The following is a 21,171-nucleotide window of genomic DNA, read 5'->3' on the forward strand; positions in this document are numbered from 1 at the left end:
TGGCCAAGACGGCATTGGATGGCCTTTCCTTAACAACAATGACGTTTTAGTCACGTGCGAGACAATCGACAAAAAATGTTTGTGTGCGGGCCTCGAACGTTTCATTTCGCTTTAAGAAATTTGAAAAGTACAAGACAAAAGAGTTACTCATCTTCAAGTGCAAGCGTCAAACTGTATCTACCCCATATGAACCACGTGGGCGTTAGCTCTACTGATGGAAATGGCCCACACAAGGACAGCGAAAAACACTGACCAGGGTGGGAATTGAACCCACGACCTTCGTATTCGGAAAGACGAGTACAATATCATCTATCGCTTTGCGAGATCTAACTACTATAGCAGTAAGCGATTTGAGTCTCATCAAAACTGAGTCGTTACGATACATGCTGTAATTCTAAGCGCCCAGATGAATTTTCAAAATCTAAGAAAATTTCAAGCGTTATTTTAAATGCATGTAACATATCCCGGGCCGAAACCCTTTGAAAGAGAAACAAACGTATGATATCACGGACTTAAACTGAACCAGGGACGCCTTTTTTTGCAAAGATGTTACTTCCTTTATATTCTAATTTCATAGCTTAGAAATGGCTGATTCCGATTCAGAAATGTGAGCTGGCGCGTATTACTCATTACCGGAAACCGATTTTGAAAACAGGTCAGTTTCGAAAATCTAAAATGCGGCAACATGAAATAAGGTTCTCTTCCGTAACATCGTGAGAGATCTGCGGGCGTGGAACAGAACCGTTTAGTTTTTTCAGTTTTGTTCCATTTTAATTTTGCCCCGTCAAATAAACGTTCCTATAGACACGATTGGAAACTCCACTATTTACGAAAAGCTTCATTCACTTTTCTCGCCCTATAGACAACTTTTAAGTTTTGATCGCCGTCTGGGATAATCAGTCGGGCTTGAAAGAATTCGAACAAAAACAGAGCTTGAAGCGACCCCATCGTCTTCGTACTTAAGGACCCACAAAATTTGTCAACATGGATTATTAGAAGGAGTCTACCATTTATCATCATTATCAGAGAAGACTACGAAGTCATGATAAACATTTTTGCCGTGTGGTTTGCTAAGCATTCGCAGAATGGCATTTCTATTGTTATTGTTCGTTTATTTTGATTTGGCGTTTCCTGTTGAATTAAACAAAGTTCCTGACTAGTTCCCAGCCATCCCTACAACCCACGCGGCGAGGTGGAACGAAGGTACACCCGCGTTAGTGAAAGACCTCCCTCAAATGAACCCACAGCGTCCAAAGACGCGAGTTGTCTCCAGATTCTCAGTTGACGGGCGCTGGTTAAACGTTCCCATAGAGCAACGGGGAGGGCGCGAATTGCTTATTCAACGCGGTGAGTATAGCGTTTAAATATAGTTTACGTCATAGAAAGTGCGGCGTACGGGGTTTTATGCACGAGTTGTTTGTGTCAAAAACCCGAACGAGCGAGGAACGAGCGAGTGAGGGTTTTTGACACAAACAACGAGTGAATAAAACCCCGTACAAAGCACTTTCTATGTCGTAAACTGTTTATTACACATAACATGAGAATTTTCATTAAAATAGTTTTCTGAACGCGAATTAGAAACAAAAACTCACTAACAATAGAACCAAATGCAAATTTAATTTAATTCAATAACAAAGTACGATTTGCACGATTTGCACGAGATGCACGAGTGATTGGCATGGAAACGCCTTTACGCTATCGTTGATTGGTTATACTTCCACATGTGAAATAGCTGTACGCCATTCTGATTGGCTGTATAGGCCTTTTTCACATGTGAAAATAAAGCGTATAGATTTGTACAAATGAGCTTTATGGAATAAAATTCTCATGTTATGTTATATCTATATCATGTTTGTGCAGTACGATTTTTGTTTCCCGTGGCTAATCCTGCTGAGGTCACACGTAAAAAACGTTTTTTTGCATCGTTCAGTTAGCGACCAGTCGCAAACGCGAGAACAAACTTTTAACGTTTCTTAACTTGTTTAACAATAATTGTCCTTTGTTCATTCTATGTCCCAGGCGCTAGCTAAAGTTTGCTTCAACCCGGAAATTACTCGATGATTTCGTTTCCTAAGCCTTTAATTATCCCCTGAATATATTATTGCCAAGATCATCTCTGAAGAATTTTATTTAGACGTGGTGATATGATCATTGCTTTACTTTCAGTTTTAGCGAAATACACGTAACTATTTATCATAAACAATAAAAAAAGAAGCTGACTATTAAAATTAAACATCACCAGACCTGTCTTAGAACGGACTTGTAATTATTGATTCATTTGCTTTTTTGTTGCCGTTGGGGCTGAAAAGTGTACTGCGAGAGAGGCAGGCCCTTCATCCCTTCGAGACTGATGATTTAAGTCGCTGACAAAGAGTGAGTTCATTTAGCTTTTCTTGTCGTTTGAAGATTTACCGTGAAGGTTTGAATCTTGTGTTCTTCGTGGTCATCTCATTGTCAGCTAACTAGCATTGATCTGGACGAAGAGATTTTTATTTTATTCCGTCCGCCAAGACGTCTGCAAGGCTGTGTACGGAATTGAGGCGAAAGTATTCTACGTCTTTCGCTTTCCACTAGATTCTTGATACCGCCATTCCCCTTTAGCTCAGTGACCGGTACTTAGTCTTCAAAGCACCATTTGAGCACGGTAAGTTCAACACCTGATGTGTACTCTCCAAACGAATCACTCACTATACTCTTGCAAAGGGAAAGTTGTGAAAGTTCTCACGCTATTCAACCGGATCAAAGATAAACATCGCAAAACGCTCTGAAAAAATCTCACCCCATACCCCAAGAAGAAAAGAAAACAGTCGATTAAAACTTTTTCACACTCGATCACAAATCGAAGAGCTCCTTAAGAGCGACTTGCTGTAAAGGTCATCTATACCTATGCAAGATAGAAAAAATCAATTTTCTGAAAATTTGTCAGGAAGAAGGTTTTTACTAACTTGTTTCAAAACTGTAACTTTGAGGTTGTTTGGATTTTTATTTTCTTCTCCAGACGGCCTTTAGTATTTTGTCCCTGAAAGAGCAAAACTCGCCTCTAAATTACACTTTTTGCGAAGGCTAGCAAGCCAAGATATTGTGCGTAGCTGGGAAAGCTAACCCGTATTATTTAAATATAATGTTTGAGTACTTATTTCGTGTTGTCAGATCCACATGTAATATGAACCTGAATTTTTAACAATTTTTCAAAATTATACGCCAAGGCTATGTCTCATCACTTCCAAAGTTAGGTCAAATTTGTGGACCAAAAAGTCAATCTGGTACATGGATTTACCTCTCAAAACTATTTTTCTGGATAAAAGTATCACTTCATCTTACTTTTTATCGCAAATCTAGCTTGGGTAAATAAAACGCAAAAATTTGACAGCGTCTTGTAATCAGACACTTGAGCTTATCGCTTGACATTTTGAACTTTCACGCCGCGATTATCATCTCGAACATCGACCCTGAAGTGTTCGCCTGTGGGTCGTTCTCCGGTAAAATAGTTGTTTTCAGCCTCCAGATATCTGTTGCTGTAATTTAAAGACAGTTTCTAGCCGCAAACGAGTCTATTTAGAAAAGGGGTGTTTTGAATAATTAATTAAATATTTGACGGTTGGCGAGCACAGACCATGCAGCACGCAACAAAATGTTAGTTTATAAATCGTTTTCAAGAAAAATCTTTAGAGACTATATTAGAATAAATAGTTGAATAAATACTCGGAGTTATTTCTTACCTCAATTTCGCCTTTCTGCTGACTCTTTGAGCTACTTTGCGTCTCGTGAGTGAAGCACTCAGGACTGTTGCCAGGTTACATATTAACCAGTTGACACAGGCAACCCAAGCTAATAGTTTGGTCAGTTTCGTTCGGAATTCTAATAATAATAATAATAATAATAATAATAATAATAATAATAATACACATGGGTGAGATATTTATTATTTCTGGATGTAGCATTAACACATGGTTCTGTCCTACTCAGAGCTCATTGCTATTGCTTTATTAATATTAATTGTAGTAGAACTGGTAATCAAGATTCTAGAATATTTCGATTGCGGACAGAAGTTATCGTACTAAAAAAGTAATTATATGCTTTAATAGTTTCAGTTCCTTTGGTAAATTCTTTTAAATTCCCCCACCCACGCCCCTGTTCGACTGTTTAAGTTCTGCTCTTAAAGTGAAAAATACCTATTAACACACCTACTAAGGTATTTCTGTCTCATTTTACATGATGAATCTAAAACAATTAAGACAACACGCTCTGTTATTTTACATTTGCAAACACTCTTACTTGTCTACGCTGTCGAGACTTTTGTGACCGACTTGTTTGTCGTACTAAAAGTGAGTAAATTATGAGCCTTACCTTACTCTCTGAAAAGTAGGTTAATTGAGGTAAAGGGCGAAAATAATTTATGAGCCTGCGTTGCAGGTGTAAACGGGAAGCGAGATGTAGGGGAGGCGAAAACCAACGTCCCGTCCTGAGCTTCCATCGGCGCAATCCCTCCCACTGCCCGGTTTTACGGGTGCTCCCCCAGGCTAGAAATGAGGAGGCCCTTTCTCATTAGATGTCATTCTCTCGGCTCAGCCAGGTTCAGATCGCTTTACTTGCGAATTTTTATTTCGCCCTATACTCCACTAGCTAGTGAGATGTTCCCTGGCTACTGACAGATCGAAACGTTATGCATATGGTATACATATTTCCTATTTTTTCTTACTCATTGCAATCGCAAGCTAAAACAAGTCCACTTAGAGCATCTATGTATTCTGCCTTTCGTTTGTTATTAAAACCTTCCGTTGTTATGTCAAAGTAGTTGCATACAATACGAAGCATAGCAATGCTGAGCTGCTTGAGTCTCTTTTCTTTGTACAAGGCGCAAATGTCTAGGTTGTCATATACAATTGGATGCCGCAACTGAACTTCTTGAAGTATGGCTTGTCGTGTGACATCCATTTGCTGCTGCTCTTCTGCCGCCATGATATCTGGCGCTGAAAGTTCACCTTGATCATAACGACATTTTGCCGCCATTCTAGAAAAAAAAGACTGCACTTGCTGCGTGGTGAGATACTCGTCTCTCTTGAACAGCTTCGAGCCATCCATCTTCTTGGCAAATCTCATGTCTCGGGCTACATTAATGGGATCCTGTTTTTGGCCTGTTGCCTGGCCAAGATTAAATTTTTCCTCCAAATATTTCTTCTGGGTATCACTGAATCGATTAAACTTTTTGATAGTCCTCAAGGCCCACCCCTCGGGTAAATTGTTAGCGCTTACTGAGACGTCTTCTTGTTCAAGGGCTGCCGAGACTGCTTCACTCGAGCCTTCGACTAAAAGGGCGTGGTATTTCTTTTTAGCCACGTCCAACAGAGTGCATCTCTCAGGCACCATCTTGCACTGACCAAACAATAGGTGCTTTTCCAAACTGGAATGCCTCTGGTACATTTTGACACATCCTTCATTTGGGCAGGTAAGGAGTTCACTTGAGAACTTATCACTCTCTGTTGCTGGCTGCTCATCGTCCACTTGCACTTTTCTTGACCTTTCTTGTGACACACTAACAAAGTCTCCATGGGAGAATCTTCCCTCGAAGGAACAATTTTGCAAGTAATTTGGAACTGGAAGAAACAGAACCCTAATCATTGTAAAGGTCTGACTGTTGATTTAATAGAGCATTCGTCGCAATATAGTCCACGCAAAATGATTCATTTGATCATATGACGAAAATGCTTTGCTATTTACTCATTTGACTTCCCAATTGATGCGCGTAGCACGTAGAAACCTTTTTCTGCCTTTTTGTTTTGGCTGTTACATGCCATGTATGATAATTCCTTTGTAATGGTCATTTGAGTAGTTTTCAAAAGGCCACAAACAGAAGACAGCCATTGTATAGGCAAGTCATACAACCTTAGCGAACCACAGGAAACCCCAAATATGTACCCAAATTCTGAGAAAGGGTTTGAGGTGTGGCTGTTTATTTGATATATGCAAATACAATCGTTCCTCTTCATATATCTCCACCGTTAATGTGGGTTTTGAATAAGGTGATCATGACGTTACACAAGCAGACGTTACGAGGGTATTTTACTCGATAGCCACTTAACTTGAAAATTGCAAGACCCTGGGAAAGAAGTTGTGCTAATTACAGCTTACAAACCCCTGAAAACTAATTATATTCCGCTGTATTTTACGACAAACAGCAGCCAACAGTTCCACTTTCCAGAAATTTGACAGCAATAATAAAATCAGTTGTATAGACTGCATTGCTTATGTGAAACATGAATGCAATACGTACCTTCAATTTGGCTTTGGTTAATTAGTTTGCCTTGTCCCACCTGAAACGCCCTCCAGACGGTAATACCTTGCTCGCTGTACTGGAAGTTGTTGAGGGAACTTACTCCCGCTAACTTAACGTGAGGGAGAACATTCTTTCCTTCAGTGCTTGCGTTAACTAGGACAACCCGTACGCCATTTAGACCTCCGTTAGACAACATAGCGTCTCTGAAGTCTTTGGCATTCTGCACATCGTGACCCTCGTTAATGTGACGTCTGACGTGAGCCTTTATTGAGGCAGCTCTCCTGTCGCAAGCTCCTTTTCCGCCTTGTGGGTCGCTGAAGTCGACCCGGCGGACTCTGACACCGGTTTTGGTCTTCATTGCGTTACATGTTGCCAGCAACACTGAGTTGTGATAACACCCAGCATTGTCCTGGCGGAGAAAGGCAGATGTAATCTCTGGGTGCTCGAATTTAAGGGTGCGCAAAGTATGCTCTAAGATGCGTACAACTGCAGATGTATCTTGTAAACAGTTCTCGATGATATGTACGAATGTCTGGCTTTGCAGCCTTCCGTCTACTTTTCGCGCCACAACGCTTAAATGCTACGAAACCCCCCGTTTTCCGAACCAGTCGGACTGAGATTCGCGATACTTCGCGGGTAAAAATTTCATCGCCCAGTCTTGGGTTATGAGAACCGAAGCGTCGTCAAGCAAATTCAAGCAGTCAATTCTCGCTTGATCTTGCCGAACACTGCGAAGTTGGTGTGCTTTCCAAGACGTAATAGCCTCCTCTGATTGTTTGAACGTGTATAACTGGTCTTCTAATTCCTCCTCTGGCATACGGGCCTCGTTCAACAAATACCCTTCAATGTTCCGCAAGACGCTTCGGAGACCTTCACACTGTGAGCAACTCCGGTCATGTACATGTTGGCATGGGCTTTGCAGTTGGCTATCGGTGATATCACTCAGCGCATAAGTGCTGCAATGATCAGCAACAGCAGTGCTCTCCGAAACATGAACCTGGAAAAGAAATGGTTACGTACTTTTCATAAACTTCACTTTGAATGATGCTATTTCTTCCTTCCCTGGAAAAGCTGCATAAAGAGGGTCACGTTTTTGTATACAAAGAAGGCGGTAAGTCTCAATATTTCAATATTTAGTTAATATTCAACTAAAAGTTGAAGTTGTTGATTCATCGCATTTTCTTTCTACTGGATGATTGTAATTGTGACTTGTATACAGCATATGTACCTACTGACGATGCGTAAATATCTTTTTGTATGACAGAATTGCCTTTACTAAACGACAGTGTTTTACCTTAAAATCTGATTTTAGATACTGTTTACTTTCTTTCAGTGATCTTTCCCAGCTTTTTGCAGCTTCTTTTGACAGACCCATCTCCTCCAACCGCTCTATCAGGGTGCTCAAGTCATCAAAGCCCTTTGCACCTGCTGCAGCCGTATAGTCAAGTCCTTGAAGGGACTTCCTTACTGTCGCAGAGCAGGCAGAGAGGATGCGTAACATTGTAGCAGCTCCGAAGGGCTTAAACTCCGTCTCTTTGCAATATACCTGATACTGCCGCACTAGTCTGCTCGGTATCATAGTGCGTATGACATTAGGAGTTTCCAGACCTTGACCGGAAGAGAGGCGAAGATGGCGCTGTCCAAAAGGAAGGTCCTGAGTAACATGTGGACTTGTGACGTAGTCTAAAAAATGGTCAAGTTGGGTGAGCTCAATGCGCAACCGGGGGCTTTTCAACATTGAAACCTCCGCACCACGCCCATACTGCAGCGCATGATGCCTCGCCATTTTGAAGCGGTACTCAGTCAAACCAGGTATATAATGCTGGATACGCTTAAAGGATATCAGATCTGCCATTATAGACAGTACTTGCCGCCGCGTTTCCCAACAAGATGCGTGCCGGTAAGTCTCAGCCAGGGCGTTGAGGTATTTCTGCTGTTCAGGTGACTCCTCTGCAATTCCAAATTCTTTCTCCACAGTGCCTGAATTTCTAAGTGCTTCCCAAAGATGGCCTGCGTCTCCCGGTGCTATAACTTCAAGTCCGGCCACCACCAGGTTCTTTGCTTTTGCTATGTGACCCTTTTTGGTGCGAACACTTGTCTCAGCCCATCTCTTTTTGGATGGCCCTATTGTAGGTGCGTTGCAGCAACGGAGAAATTCGTTGAGTTTTTTTCGTCGATGTACTTTGCTATCATTTTCTGAAGGAGTGTTATCAGATAAGTCAGTGCTGCTACTGGTTGGTGAATCCGATTTCGGTGAACTTGACTGATAGGTGTCTGGTTCTTGAAGATGAAGTTGCAGCACTGCGTCGGCCAGGTTTTCCATGTCTATATCATTTGAAACGTTCTGTGAATGTAAAAAAAAAAAAATACTGACGTTTTAGCAATACACTGAGAGCGTACACAGTTTGTATCGGATTTTGCAACAGTATGTTAAAAATTGCTCCAAATTGCAAGAGCGTGATTTTACTTAACCTGTCCATAGTGTTTACGAAATTTCTAGTTTTGTTAAATTTTTGTCATGAACTTTTGCCTCTTCTTATGGTTTTAATACTTTTTAAACTCCACGAAATAAACAGCAAGTAAGTCTTACCTCTTTAATATTTCCTTCTTGGGGTTTTTCGCTTAATCCGGAAGCTGCTGATGCCACCGTTTGTTGATTTCCGTCGCGGGATTCCTTACACAATCCAGGGTCGGCTGTGACGAAAGCTGCTGATGCTACCGTTTCTTCAGTTGGCACTGGTGCTTCCAAAATTTCCCCATCAAGCTTCCCTCGGCATTGCCTGCATATTTCTGCACATAAAAATACCTCCGATTGAGTTTTTTTAGTTGGTGGGTAGAATCTTTACAACCTTTACAGCCGAACCTAATTCCTCCAACAAAAAACCTAGCCGTCTTTTCAATCGATTTAAGCCCGTGGGAGGATTTTGTAACTAAATGAGTGGCTTACTTCGAGAAAGCCTTTTCAAACATACTTCCTTAACTATAAGCTCAGGGAAACGTTTCTCAAAGACCCAGATTTGATTTTCCAAGAACGTTATGTCAAAAAGATTCTTTCAAGTTCCCGTTCTGCTGACTCAGCCCACAAGCAAACTTAATTTGGTTTGTCAACAGACCTGTCTCTTTGTCGAAACAATTCCTCACAAGAAGAAGTTTCCCGGGTCACTTACTTAGTTTTCTGAGAAAAGTGCCCCAGGGGTCTTTAGTGACGCGCCCAGTAGGGTTGGCGCTCATATGTGGCTCGTGACAATAATAATAATAATAATAATAATAGTAATAATAATAAAAAATTATATTTTATAACTTACGCGACGCCACAGGAAGTAACACACCAGAGGAGTGGAATAGCTGCCTGGACTGCGAGAGCGTAATACCGCGTTCTCCTCTCACAGGCTTAGTTGGGTGTGAACACCATGAAATCGGAGCAGTACAGTTTGTTTTATTAGATCGCCATCTAACACCGAAAGAGTCACGATGTCTTGGACAAATAGTCAGTTGAAGATGCGAGTTGTCGATATCAAACACCCCTGTAAGATGAACATGAAACACTGAAACTACAAACTGAACCATGACCTGCTGTATCTACAAAATGTTAGCAACCTTAAGGCTTGAAAAGTTTAATTATGTAGACACTTTTGCTTTTAGGTCCTCCTTTCCCCGATCCCCTACTTTGCAGAGTGCAATCAAAATTCTTCCTTTTCCTCTCGTTTTGGAGATCAAACATTTCTGATTATGACAGACAAACTCGTCTTCAGCTACATACTATGGCATATATTATAGCATTTCGGACAGCTTCATAGTATGAAGTTATGCGTGACACTAGTACGTGACACTGAATCGTGCATGATGCATGACAATTGGCTGGTACAGAACAGCCAGCATGCACAGTCACCTATTGCGTGGTGTTGCCCGACGTGGTTCTCGCATTGAAGGTTTAGGGCGCAGATTATAACACAAATTTACAAAGATCAAAATCACTTTGCGTTTGGCTAGATAAATACATGTGATATGTACTCTCTTACCTGCTCGAGCAAGCACGAGCTTCGATTCACAGTCTAAGGCAGAGTCTCCGAATACACGAAAATTTCGAAGGTGACCCTGGATACTCTTTGCACAGCTTCCCACAACCACACACTGAACATTTGCCGGATTGTCTGCACTTGATCCACACGATCCTCCGACAAGCTTGGCAAAACCACACGAAGCCATTAAATTACAATTTCTAACTTAAATATAAACGCAGGATCCTCCGGTTATATATGTTATGTACAAGAAAATCCAAATCAGACGTTAATTTGAAAGGCCAAAGGATACAACGCTTTTTTACAAGAAAATATTGTTCGCGCTAAAACAAGACAGCTCAGAGTTAATTCAAAGCACGTGCACGCACAGTTCTGCGAAATAGCGCAGTTCCGAGTTCCTGCATGCCTCAGTTTCAAAGCGAGTCCTGGTGCTCGACCATTCAAATGGAAATGAGTTGCTTATTCTCATGCAAATCAAACTCATTGCCATTTCAATAGTTGAGCACCAAGTCTCACTTCGAAACTGAGACAAACAGCAACTCGGTAATGGCCTATTCGATATGAGCAAGTGCACACACCTGTTATCCCGAGACAATGACCTCGTTGACATGCGGTAAGCAAAGATGAGTGGGTAAAGAAAGTGGCATAAATGAAATAAAGCTTATATTAAAAACCGTAATAAAACAATCAATTACAAAAAAAAAAAACAAAAAAAAAAAGGCAACCAAACAAGTAGTAACAATGAGGATAAATAAACAAGGACGCTCTCTGTAGCGAGGGAATTTTATTTGTAGCTGGGCAACCGCTGACAGTGTTTCGAACAAGCTCTGAAGCCGCAGCAATGTTTATATCCTTCCTCATCAAGATAGCGAACATTAAGGTAAGAAATAACTCCAAGTGTTTAATCAACTATTTATTTTTTCTAGTTTTCCTAAACATTTTCCTCGATAACGATTTATAAACTGACATTTTGTTGCGTGCGTTGTCTGTGCTCGGCAACCGCCAAATGTTTAATTAATTATTCAAAACAAGCCTTTTCTAAATAGACTCGTTTGCGATTAGAAACTGTCTTTAAATTACAGCAACTGATATCTGGAGGCTGAAAACAACTATTTTACCGGAGAACGACCCACAGGCGAACACTTCAGGGTCGATGTTCGAGATGATAATCGCAGCGTGAAAGTTCAAAATGTCAAGCGATAAGCTCAAGTGTCTGATTACAAGACGCTGTCAAATTTTTGCGTTTTATTTACCCAAGCTAGATTTGCGATAAAAAGTAAGATGAAGTGATACTTTTATCCAGAAAAGTAGTTTTGAGAGGTAAATCCATGTACCAGATTGACTTTTTGGTCCACAAAGTTGACCTAAATTTGGAAGTGATGAGACATCGCCTTGGCGTATAATTTTGAAAAATTGTTAAAAATTCAGGTTCATATTACATGTGGATCTGACAACACGAAATAAGTACTCAAACATTATATTTAAATAATACGGGTTAGCTTTCCCAGCTACGCACAATATCTTGGCTTGCTAGCCTTCGCAAAAAGTGTAATTTTAGAGGCGAGTTTTGCTCTTTCAGGGACAAAATACTAAAGGCCGTCTGGAGAAGAAAATAAAAATCCAAACAACCTCAAAGTTACAGTTTTGAAACAAGTTAGTAAAAACCTTCTTCCTGACAAATTTTCAGAAAATCGATTTTTTCCATATTGCATAGGTGTAGGTGACTTTTACAGCAAGTCGCTCTTAATATGTCTTTTATAAACTCTCAGGACTTTGATATCGAACACACGACCTCTCGCTTCACGGCGTACCAGCAGACTGGCGCCATTTTCCAATTGTGCCTTCCAGGCGGCACTTCCCTCACAATCTATTACCTTATTAATTGCGTTTCTCTTGAGCTTCTGCAATTGCTTCTTAACTAGTTTTTCCTCGTATAACTAGTTCATTATCCTTTTGAAGCTTTCATATCGAACGTGGTCTCAAGGTGAAAGAAATTTCTCCTTTACGCATGAGTAAATATTCTAACTAGTGCTTCTTGGCTTCAACTAGAAAATTGTTCATGACCATTCTCGATTCACTTGTTTTCTGGTCCGAGCTACGCGGAACGAAGACAAGCAATAGCTCTATGGTAGCGTTAAACTCTCTATTTGAGAATGCCACTAACCTCATTTTTGGCTTCTACCCCTGTGGAGTTCCTTTATAATGTTTCTCAATGATAATAATAACAAAACAAAAAAAAAAATTCTAGTTTATATCTATGAAATTTCACCACTCAGATAAACCATGGATAACTCCGTCAATTAAAATGCTTGTCAAAGAAAGCCAAAAGGCTTTCCATTCACAGAATACCCCCCTTTGGAAATCCCTCCGTAGCAAAGTCCAGCAGACGATCGCTGAACGCAAACGATCTTTTTATCAAACCAAAGTTCAATATCTAAAGAAAGATAACTGTCGTAAGTGGTGGGGGATAGTTAATAAGATGTCGGGTAGATCTGAGAAGTCCAGACCCCCCTTATTAGAGCGCGATGGTAAGACCTTATCTGATCCTGAATTAACCAATGTGCTTAATAATTTCTTTACATCTGTAAGTTCGGACATCCCCCCGCTTGATTTGTCTTTGCTGCCAGCGTCCCCCCCCCCCCCCCACGGGCGATACGTTGCCCATGGTACAACCTTATGAAGTATGTAAAAAAAACTTACTTCAATTAAGCCCCATAAGGCCCATGGGCCCAATAATATTCCTAGCAGAATTTTTAAAACGTTTGCTTTTGAACTAGCAACCCCAGCTGCTACTATTTTTAATGTATCTTTGTCGTCTGGGGTTATGCAAATCTTGTGGAAGGAATCTAATATCATCCCAATCCCTAAAGTCACAAAGCCCACATGTGAGAGTGATATAAGACCAATCTCACTCACACCCTGCCTTTCAAAGGTTTTAGAAGACTTTGTGGTTTCATGGTTGATTGATGATGTCGGGGATAAAATTGACCCTATGCAGTTTGGCTGCTTGAAAGGAACATCCACATCTTACTGTCTGTTAGATATGGTCCATAATTTACTTTTACAGCTAGACAGTCCTAATGAACATCTCCGAGTCTGCTTTTTGGACTTTTCAAAAGCTTTTGACCGTATTGGTTATAACATCCTTGTCCAAAAGCTTATTAACTTTAACGTTCGACTTTGTCTGATCCCTTGGATCATTAACTTTCTGTCTGATAGAAAACAACGCGTTAAGTTAAATCAGACATTTTCGGAATGGCTCCCTGTCAAAGCAGGGATCCCCCAAGGGACCAAACTAGGCCCGATTTTGTTCCTCATAATGGTCAATGATTTGGGGAGGGCCATGTCACCTAATTTCGGAATGTGGAAGTACGTAGATGATGTCTCGTTGTCAGAGAACCTTAGTACGGGGTAGCTTATCATCTTCCCAGTCTACACTTGACTATATAAACAGCTGGGCCTCTGACAACTGGATGCGTCTTAACACTAAGAAATGCAAAGAGTCGCGTTTGTGTTTCTTCAAGGAAAAACCCCAGTTATCCCCCTTAACAATTGATGATCAACCGTTAGAAGTGGTAACCTCACATAACGTCCTGGGGCTTATTATTCAGAATGACTTAAAGTGGAACGAACATATCGCATCAGTAGTTTCTAAGACATCGAAACGCTTACATATCCTATGTGTTTTACGTCGGGGTGGTGTCCCAGCAGCTGACCTTGTCTCAATTTATGTGTCTTTGATATGCTCTATTTTGGAATATAGCTGCGTAGTGTGGTATTGTGCTCTTCCTTCCTATCTGTCTGAACAGCTCGAAAGAGTCCAGATACGAGCTTTTAGTATTATCTTTCCCAAACAAACCTATAGCAGGGCATGTGAACTTGCTGAATGCCCAAGGTTGGACGTTCACCGCAATGGTCTTTGCATTAGAACTTTAAGGAAAATTGACGGGAAGGGCCCTCTCTCAAAGCATCTGACAATGACGAGGGTGAGCGCACATGGACGTACGATGAGGAATAATACTCACAGAACCATATATAAGTGTAGAACGGAGCTGCTGAAAAGAAGCTTTTTTCCTAATGCAATTATTTCTTTTAATAACAATATTTAGAATCTACATTTTTATGTAATTTTTAAATTTTATATAATTTTTAAATTGTAAATACACATTGTAATTCATTTTTAAATGCGAAAATGTGTTTTCAATAAACTATTAACTCGACAATAGACCTTTTTACCGGATACGGCGGCCATTTTGACTTCTATTGTTTCGAATAGCTATTATGGGATGCCCAGGGGGCAAATACATATTAATTTGCCCCCTGAGCATCCATTATGTCTTTCGAAACAATAGAAATCAAAATGGCCGCCGTATCTGCAAAAAGGTCTATTTAGAATAAATAAGCACTCGTAATTTTTTTCAAAGATTACAAATTGCATTCACTCTACTGAAAATTTACTAAAATATTCTAGAGCTGATTTATTCCAAATTGCACTCGAAATCATGTGATTACCTGAGTTACTGAAAGACCAAAACCAACCCTTGATGTCACGTTCTTGGGACTTTGCTGTTTTTATCAAGGGTGAATCAATCTCAGTTTTGGTCAAAATCAAAGTCAAAATCTTTATTTATCTCATTATAAATTGAGATAATTACGTTACATCATAGTTTGATTTTTACTGAAATAATAACATAAGAATTCAATTAATAGTAAAATGCGAGCTGGGAAGCTAAGATTACTTATTGGTTGTCCTGTTAGGTCTCCATAACACATTTAGAGTTCTAATTAGACAGCCAGGTTGTTCGAGAGCGGATTAACTTAATCCAGGATTAGTGTAAACTTTTGTTTCATGTTTTCAACTTTTTGGCGAAAGTTTCTTTTGCTTATTTCTGTTGTTCAGGATTGACTTCTTCTAATGTAAAGTTTTGCCGAATATCAGCGTTGAACAGCATTTGGGAATAGAGAAATAAACTCCTTGGTTTTTAATTTTTAATTTTTAATCCGGGATTAGCGTTAATCGGCTTTTGAACAACCGGGCCCAGGGTGAATAAAAGGCAAAAAATAGGCACGCATTGCGTAGATGTGGTAGTGCAGTAACACAGCGCTTTATTTCATATTGTCAACTGAGCTGCGTTTTGTCTTCCAGGTGATTCAAGTTGCCTTTGCGTAATATGTAGCCCCAATAGTACACGATATTGTTTTGGTGTCATAAATCATTATAGTGCCATGGTAGATGCCTAAGGTGGATAGCCCCCTGAGAAGACATGTGGTTACTAGTCGAATACTAAACCCAGAAAGATTGAAGAATAAAAGGTAACCTCGTCCCCAGGGCTCTTTTCCCTGGCTTTGGGTGGGACGGGAAATTCCCACCCAAAGCCAGGGTGGGGACGAGGTTGAATAAAAGGGAATCGAGAAACATTGGCTTCGAGGCTGACATGTTAATCATTTTCAAGTTCCCTTACAACTTCTTTTTCAGCACACGGTTATTCGAGCACTCTGAGCGTCAAACAGCTTTCCCTGTCCGGCGGGGTTAGTATCGGGATGGGAGACCTCAAATTATACACTTTGAGCCAGAAACTAGACCGAAAATCCTATTTAAGAGCTCAAAAATGCAAACTAAGCAAGGCACAGATTTTGTTAGCCTGCTTTATGCAAAGCAAATATTGATGCAAAAGTAAATAAATATTGACACACAGTTTTTAAGAAGAGCAGAAGGACGTTTTCAGGTAGTGTCGATCGAGAATAAAATATTTTGCCATCAGCAACAAAATTTGTGACATGAAAACAAACCGCGAATATAAAAAGTTACCATGAAGGAGATTTTTGCTACGTTCAATTTTTCTATTGTACTTTTGGCTACACTAGTAAATCGCAAAATAAAGTGACATCGAATTCAGCGGGCGCCATGAGCAAGTTACCTGGCGTGTTTACTAACGAAACAAAGGATACATCTGTGGGCCAACGTGCAAAATGATGGCAAGACACCAGGTTTTTGTTTTTGTTAGTTTGGTTATTTTTCTTTTTTTGTCTTTCAAGTGTTATAAAGTTTGACATGAAATGTGCGAATTCAACACAAAGATCACAATCGCCCAGCTCTTGAAGTTGACCATTGTTTCTGCAAAGTCAAAAATTTACTCTCCTAGACGAGGTTATTTATCACCACGTAATTACATCGTTTTGGAAATAGCAGCTGCTGTATTATTTCATTAGCGTCACAAATTCTTGCCTATTTTGGGGCTCATTTTGTTGAAACTCAAGCACGCTTCCAACAAACCTGTTTATTTTCGTGATTTATGCACGCGCTGGGGGCCTATTGGCACCACGGACACTCTTACAACCCAGTGACATGTGTATAGTGCACTTACAGTGCACAACCACAAAAAGGAAAAGAATAAAGAGAAAAAAAATGGATTGTGTATACCTTTTAAATGAGGTGGATTCTTTTATTGTTTTGATAGTAACACTTAATCTAGTCTTTTAAAAAAATGGGAGATCTTTCCATGTATCAGTTGCCGTAAAGGAGAGAGATTGCTTTCCAATATTGGTCCGTACTTTAGATTTACGAAGACTTGGTTTTATCAACGGCATTGATAATGTAAATTGACCACCGTACAAGGATTCTGTAAGCTGACGTTTCGAGCGTTAGCCCTTCGTCAGAGCGAATCGAGGAATTATGGATTGTGTGTAGTTTTGATAGGGGAGTAGGAGCTGCGCTATTGGTGGTAACATGGCAACGTGAAAAATAAGAATACATGAGTTAAATGAAAAGCGTTCGTTAACACCGTGGGGATTAAGGGTGCCGATTTGGAAGATGTAAATTTATTGCATAACGTACAGGTTATGCAATAAATGACATTTGCGGAGGTACACGCAAAACGATCGGTGATCTTAACAGATCGCTTAGGTCCCGATATTTTGCTAGTGTTAAGAGTGAAAGGACAAGTTTCGCATCGTGAGCGTGCGCATTTGAAAGTGCCAGGTTGCTGGCTAGTCTTGAGTGCGCTTCTAACTAAAAAGTTGTCCACGTTTTTTGTCGTGTTTGAATGAAATAAGTAGAGGTTGAGAAAAGATTCTACCAGTCTCAGGATCATTTTGGAGTAATTTAAACTTATTAAGAATGACTTTTCATCCTCATAATCACGTAGTCAAAAGTATCATTCTTAATAACTTTAAATTACTCCAAAATGATCCCGAGACTAGTAGAATCTTTTCGCAACCTCCACTTATTTCATTCAAACGCGACAAAAACATTGGCAACTTTTTAGTTAGAAGCGCACTCAAAGCTAACCAACAACCTGGCAATTTCAAATGCGCGCGCTCACGATCGTTTCGCGTGTACCTCCGCAAATGTCATTTATTGCATAACCTGTACGTTATGCAATAAATTATACATTGGCGAGACAGGTAGACGACTAGGCCACCGATTCCGCGAACACCTTCGCGATGTTGAGAAAAATGACAAGGATGCATCTAAGCCAGTCGCTCGTCATTCTAATCTCCTTAACCACTCCAAACAACACATGGCTATCTGCGGCCTTTCCCTACATCAAGGTACGACGGACAGCCGCAAGAATCTGGAACAAAAACTCATCTTCCAGATCGGTATTAACGAACACTTTTCATTTAACTCATGTATTCCTATTTTCACGAATGTCATTTATTGCATAACCTGTACGTTATGCAATAAATTTACATCTTCCAAATCGGCACCCTTAATCCCCACGGTGTTAACGAACGCTTTTCATTTAACTCATGTATTCCTATTTTTCACGTTGCCATGTTACCACCAATAGCGTAGATCCTACTCCACTATAAAAACTACACACAACCCATAATACCTCGATTCGCTCTGACGAAGGACTAACACTCGAAACGTCAGCTTTCAGGGGCACTCAACGTCAATTTTCGGAAAATATCTGTTCGGATAACGATTTGAGATCTAGAATTTTCGGAACATTTGTAGTAAAATTCCTTGCTTGCCATCCTGTCCTAGGATTTTCGAACATCTAAAACATGGTATAATTGCCCATTTTTAACGGAATTTTACCCTAAAAAGGTCACCTAGAATTTCGGGAGCCTTTTCTCTGACTGAAATTTTCGAAAAAATAAGTTTTGATCCCTATAATTTTCAGAACACAAGACTTTCAGCCAGGGAATCCGGACAGATGAAAAATTTTTAGGGGATAAAAATATGCCTATATCTACCGTTTAAATACTAAAATACGTTTAACAACGCTATGTTTCAGTAGTTTTGAACTATATTCTCGTTGGGTGCCCCTGAGCTTTTAGAATCCCCGTACGGTGGTCAATTTACATTATCAACTCCGTTGATAAAATCAAGTTTTTGTGTACTACTTCCCCACTGACGCACCACCGCAGTCTTTAGAAACTACCCCCTTTATTTATTTTTAGATTTACGAAGGTTTCTTTCACTAGAGTATCTTGTGTTATGATCATGAACAGTACTAGCATGTTGAAGCATGTCATCTTGGTTTCCCTGACGACTGATTCACAGCCAGGAGAAACTACCAAACTCTTACACGCACGTCGGAGAGTACGGAAATGTTATCAGTAGAACCATTTTTGAAAGTGTTGATCAATGACAAAAGGAGTGCAAAATTAATTTTGAAAGAAACGAATTTAAGATCCTGGCATGCTCGAGTGGAGTCAGGTTGTACGTTAGTAAAGCCCCGTTTTTCCTTGATGAATAACAAGTTGTTATTCAGCGAGTACATAAAAAAATGTTGCAGTCCCCAGCTCGTCGAATCTTGCTTTGGTTTCAGCTGCCATTTTGTTTATTTTGACAGCAATGACCACATGCGTGATACCGGGAACTAATCTCATTAATATTCTTTGCCACATTTTCCTTGTCGTCCGTTTACGCGAACAAATTTCATCCTTCACAATTGTCAAGGAAATTTACTTTTGCAATTCTTTGTTTTGCAAAAGTCATGTTGAAATTGGCATTTTGCCAAAAATATTTGTAAAAAACGTGTTTGATTTTTAACTTACATCTGGCTTGTTAGCTTCAGATCTGCAGATGTCGAGAAACGTCACTTTACGAAGAAAGAAACAAAGCTTCTACGACACGCAACAAGCTCCCATTTCCCGTTTCAATCAGTAATCGCGATGATCTCTCCAATGCGTGCTTTTTTTTCTTCTAAATAGTTGAATGTTTTTCTTCATTTTTGCAGGTCCCATCATCGCAAAAGGATTCAAGCAATCAGGATAGCACTAAAACCGGTCAGAGTGGTCGATATCATAAAATAATATTGTCCTGTGAATGAAAATGGCCCCAATTCCTCCGCGGGATCAGTCAGAGCTCGAGACAGACAAGTTAAACTTTATCAAGTTCTGCAGTGTTGTGATTGGCTTATTTCCACATGTCCTTCGTCAAGTATTTGAGCAAATGTGGAACAAAATTAGACAACGCCCATGGAATGATTCCGATGAGGTTCGGAACTTGTTCCTTGAGGGGGAAGGTGGGAAGACAAATGTACCGACAGAAAATTCCTTCACGGAGTGGAATTCTACGGCTCTTTTTGAGGCTACTCTCTTTGCTAAAATGTTTGGAAAGCCAGATGGGAATGGAGGTCATCGAACGATGAAGCAGTTGTATGTGAAATGTGAACCATCGCCAGGAGCATTTCATGCGCGTATCGGAGGAGATTTTCGCCCTGAATCTGAAACGTTTGTCTTAGCTTTGGATCAGCTCCGCTTACTGAGAAACGCTCTTTGCTACCACATCAACGAGCAAAAGATACCCAAGTTGAAGTTTGACGTCTATCTCGACCGGACAAAGGAAGCATTTAAAGCTCTTCATCAAGGCAACAGCGTAGCTAGTTTGGTTGATATTGAAAACTTAACGACGCGTGACTTCCCCTCGGAAAGATTTCAGCGGCTTGTAAACGAGTTAACAAGAGAAAAAGGATCAGCCATCAGGTTTGGGCAGATGAGGCCAACCGATTACGAAAACGTGAAACCTGGAGAAGCAAACATGAAGAAAGTTATGGGAGATATCGGGTCAGGCGTTAAAGGAGTGAGAAGTTATGTAGAAAGAAAACTGAATGAGAGAAGATCAGATTTGAACAATAAAAACATCGAAAATATAGTGAACGAAACCAACACAAACGTACACTATTCGAACGAAGGAGCAACTGGTATACGATCTGACGAAAAAGGTGTAAACATCGTACAGACAAGTGTAGAGGCGTCAAAGAATCCCGAAGACAGCGGATCAGACACGAATGACGTCAACTTGAAAAGTGTGCCTCTTGACAAGAAAGAGAAGTTGGAAGAAGATGCAGTACACCTTAAAACCGAGGCAAGAAAAGCGACCGCAAATATAGAAAGCGCTGTGACAGACACGAGAGATAACAAAATTGAAGCGTCAAGTGTCCAAACTAGTCGGCCAGAAGTACAACATAAGAAGTCTCCACGGTTTACCGATATGGAGAATGCATGCACGATAGACTGCAAAGGTGTAAGACCTCGATTTCCCGATGTCCCAACAAAGGTTCACCGCGCTGTTGGTGCAAGCGAGGACACCAAAACATTAGAGATAACACCTGAAAGGAGAAATTTGGGAGAGACCGAATCAAACGAAGCAAGTAGCGTGAAGAGCAAAGCAAGATACTTCGAGGCAAAACTCAACGATCAGAAACCTAATGCCAACGATAAAGATTTGAAAATTGGTGTGAGCCTTAAAACGAAAAACCTGAACACAGGAACTAAAGATGCAGAAACAAGCATTGAAAATGTCACTCAGTCGGACGCGAAACACGCAGGAGTTGATGTTGAGAAAAAATGGCAAAATTTCGAATCCAATAAGAGAAATGTAGAAACAGGGAAAATCAATGTCAAGACGAGAGCGGAAAA

At 40.3% G+C, this 21,171-nt stretch overlaps 1 protein-coding gene across 1 annotated transcript in view; it reads left to right on the top strand.

The window, feature by feature from the left end:
* Positions 1 to 1,209: 1,209 nt before the first annotated feature.
* Positions 1,210 to 21,171, top strand: part of LOC137999583 (uncharacterized) — a 24,961-nt gene continuing 4,999 nt past the window's right edge. Inside the window, exons 1-2 of the mRNA XM_068845399.1 lie at positions 1,210 to 1,347; positions 19,488 to 21,171. The exon at positions 19,488 to 21,171 is cut by the window's right edge and continues 686 nt beyond it. Of these exons, the coding sequence (XP_068701500.1) occupies positions 19,577 to 21,171 (1,595 nt within the window). The 5' untranslated portion in view covers positions 1,210 to 1,347; positions 19,488 to 19,576. The remainder of the gene's footprint in view (positions 1,348 to 19,487) is intronic.

The sequence above is a fragment of the Montipora foliosa genome, chromosome 4 (assembly GCF_036669935.1).
Source record: "Montipora foliosa isolate CH-2021 chromosome 4, ASM3666993v2, whole genome shotgun sequence".
In the NCBI taxonomy this organism is placed as follows: domain Eukaryota; kingdom Metazoa; phylum Cnidaria; class Anthozoa; order Scleractinia; family Acroporidae; genus Montipora; species Montipora foliosa.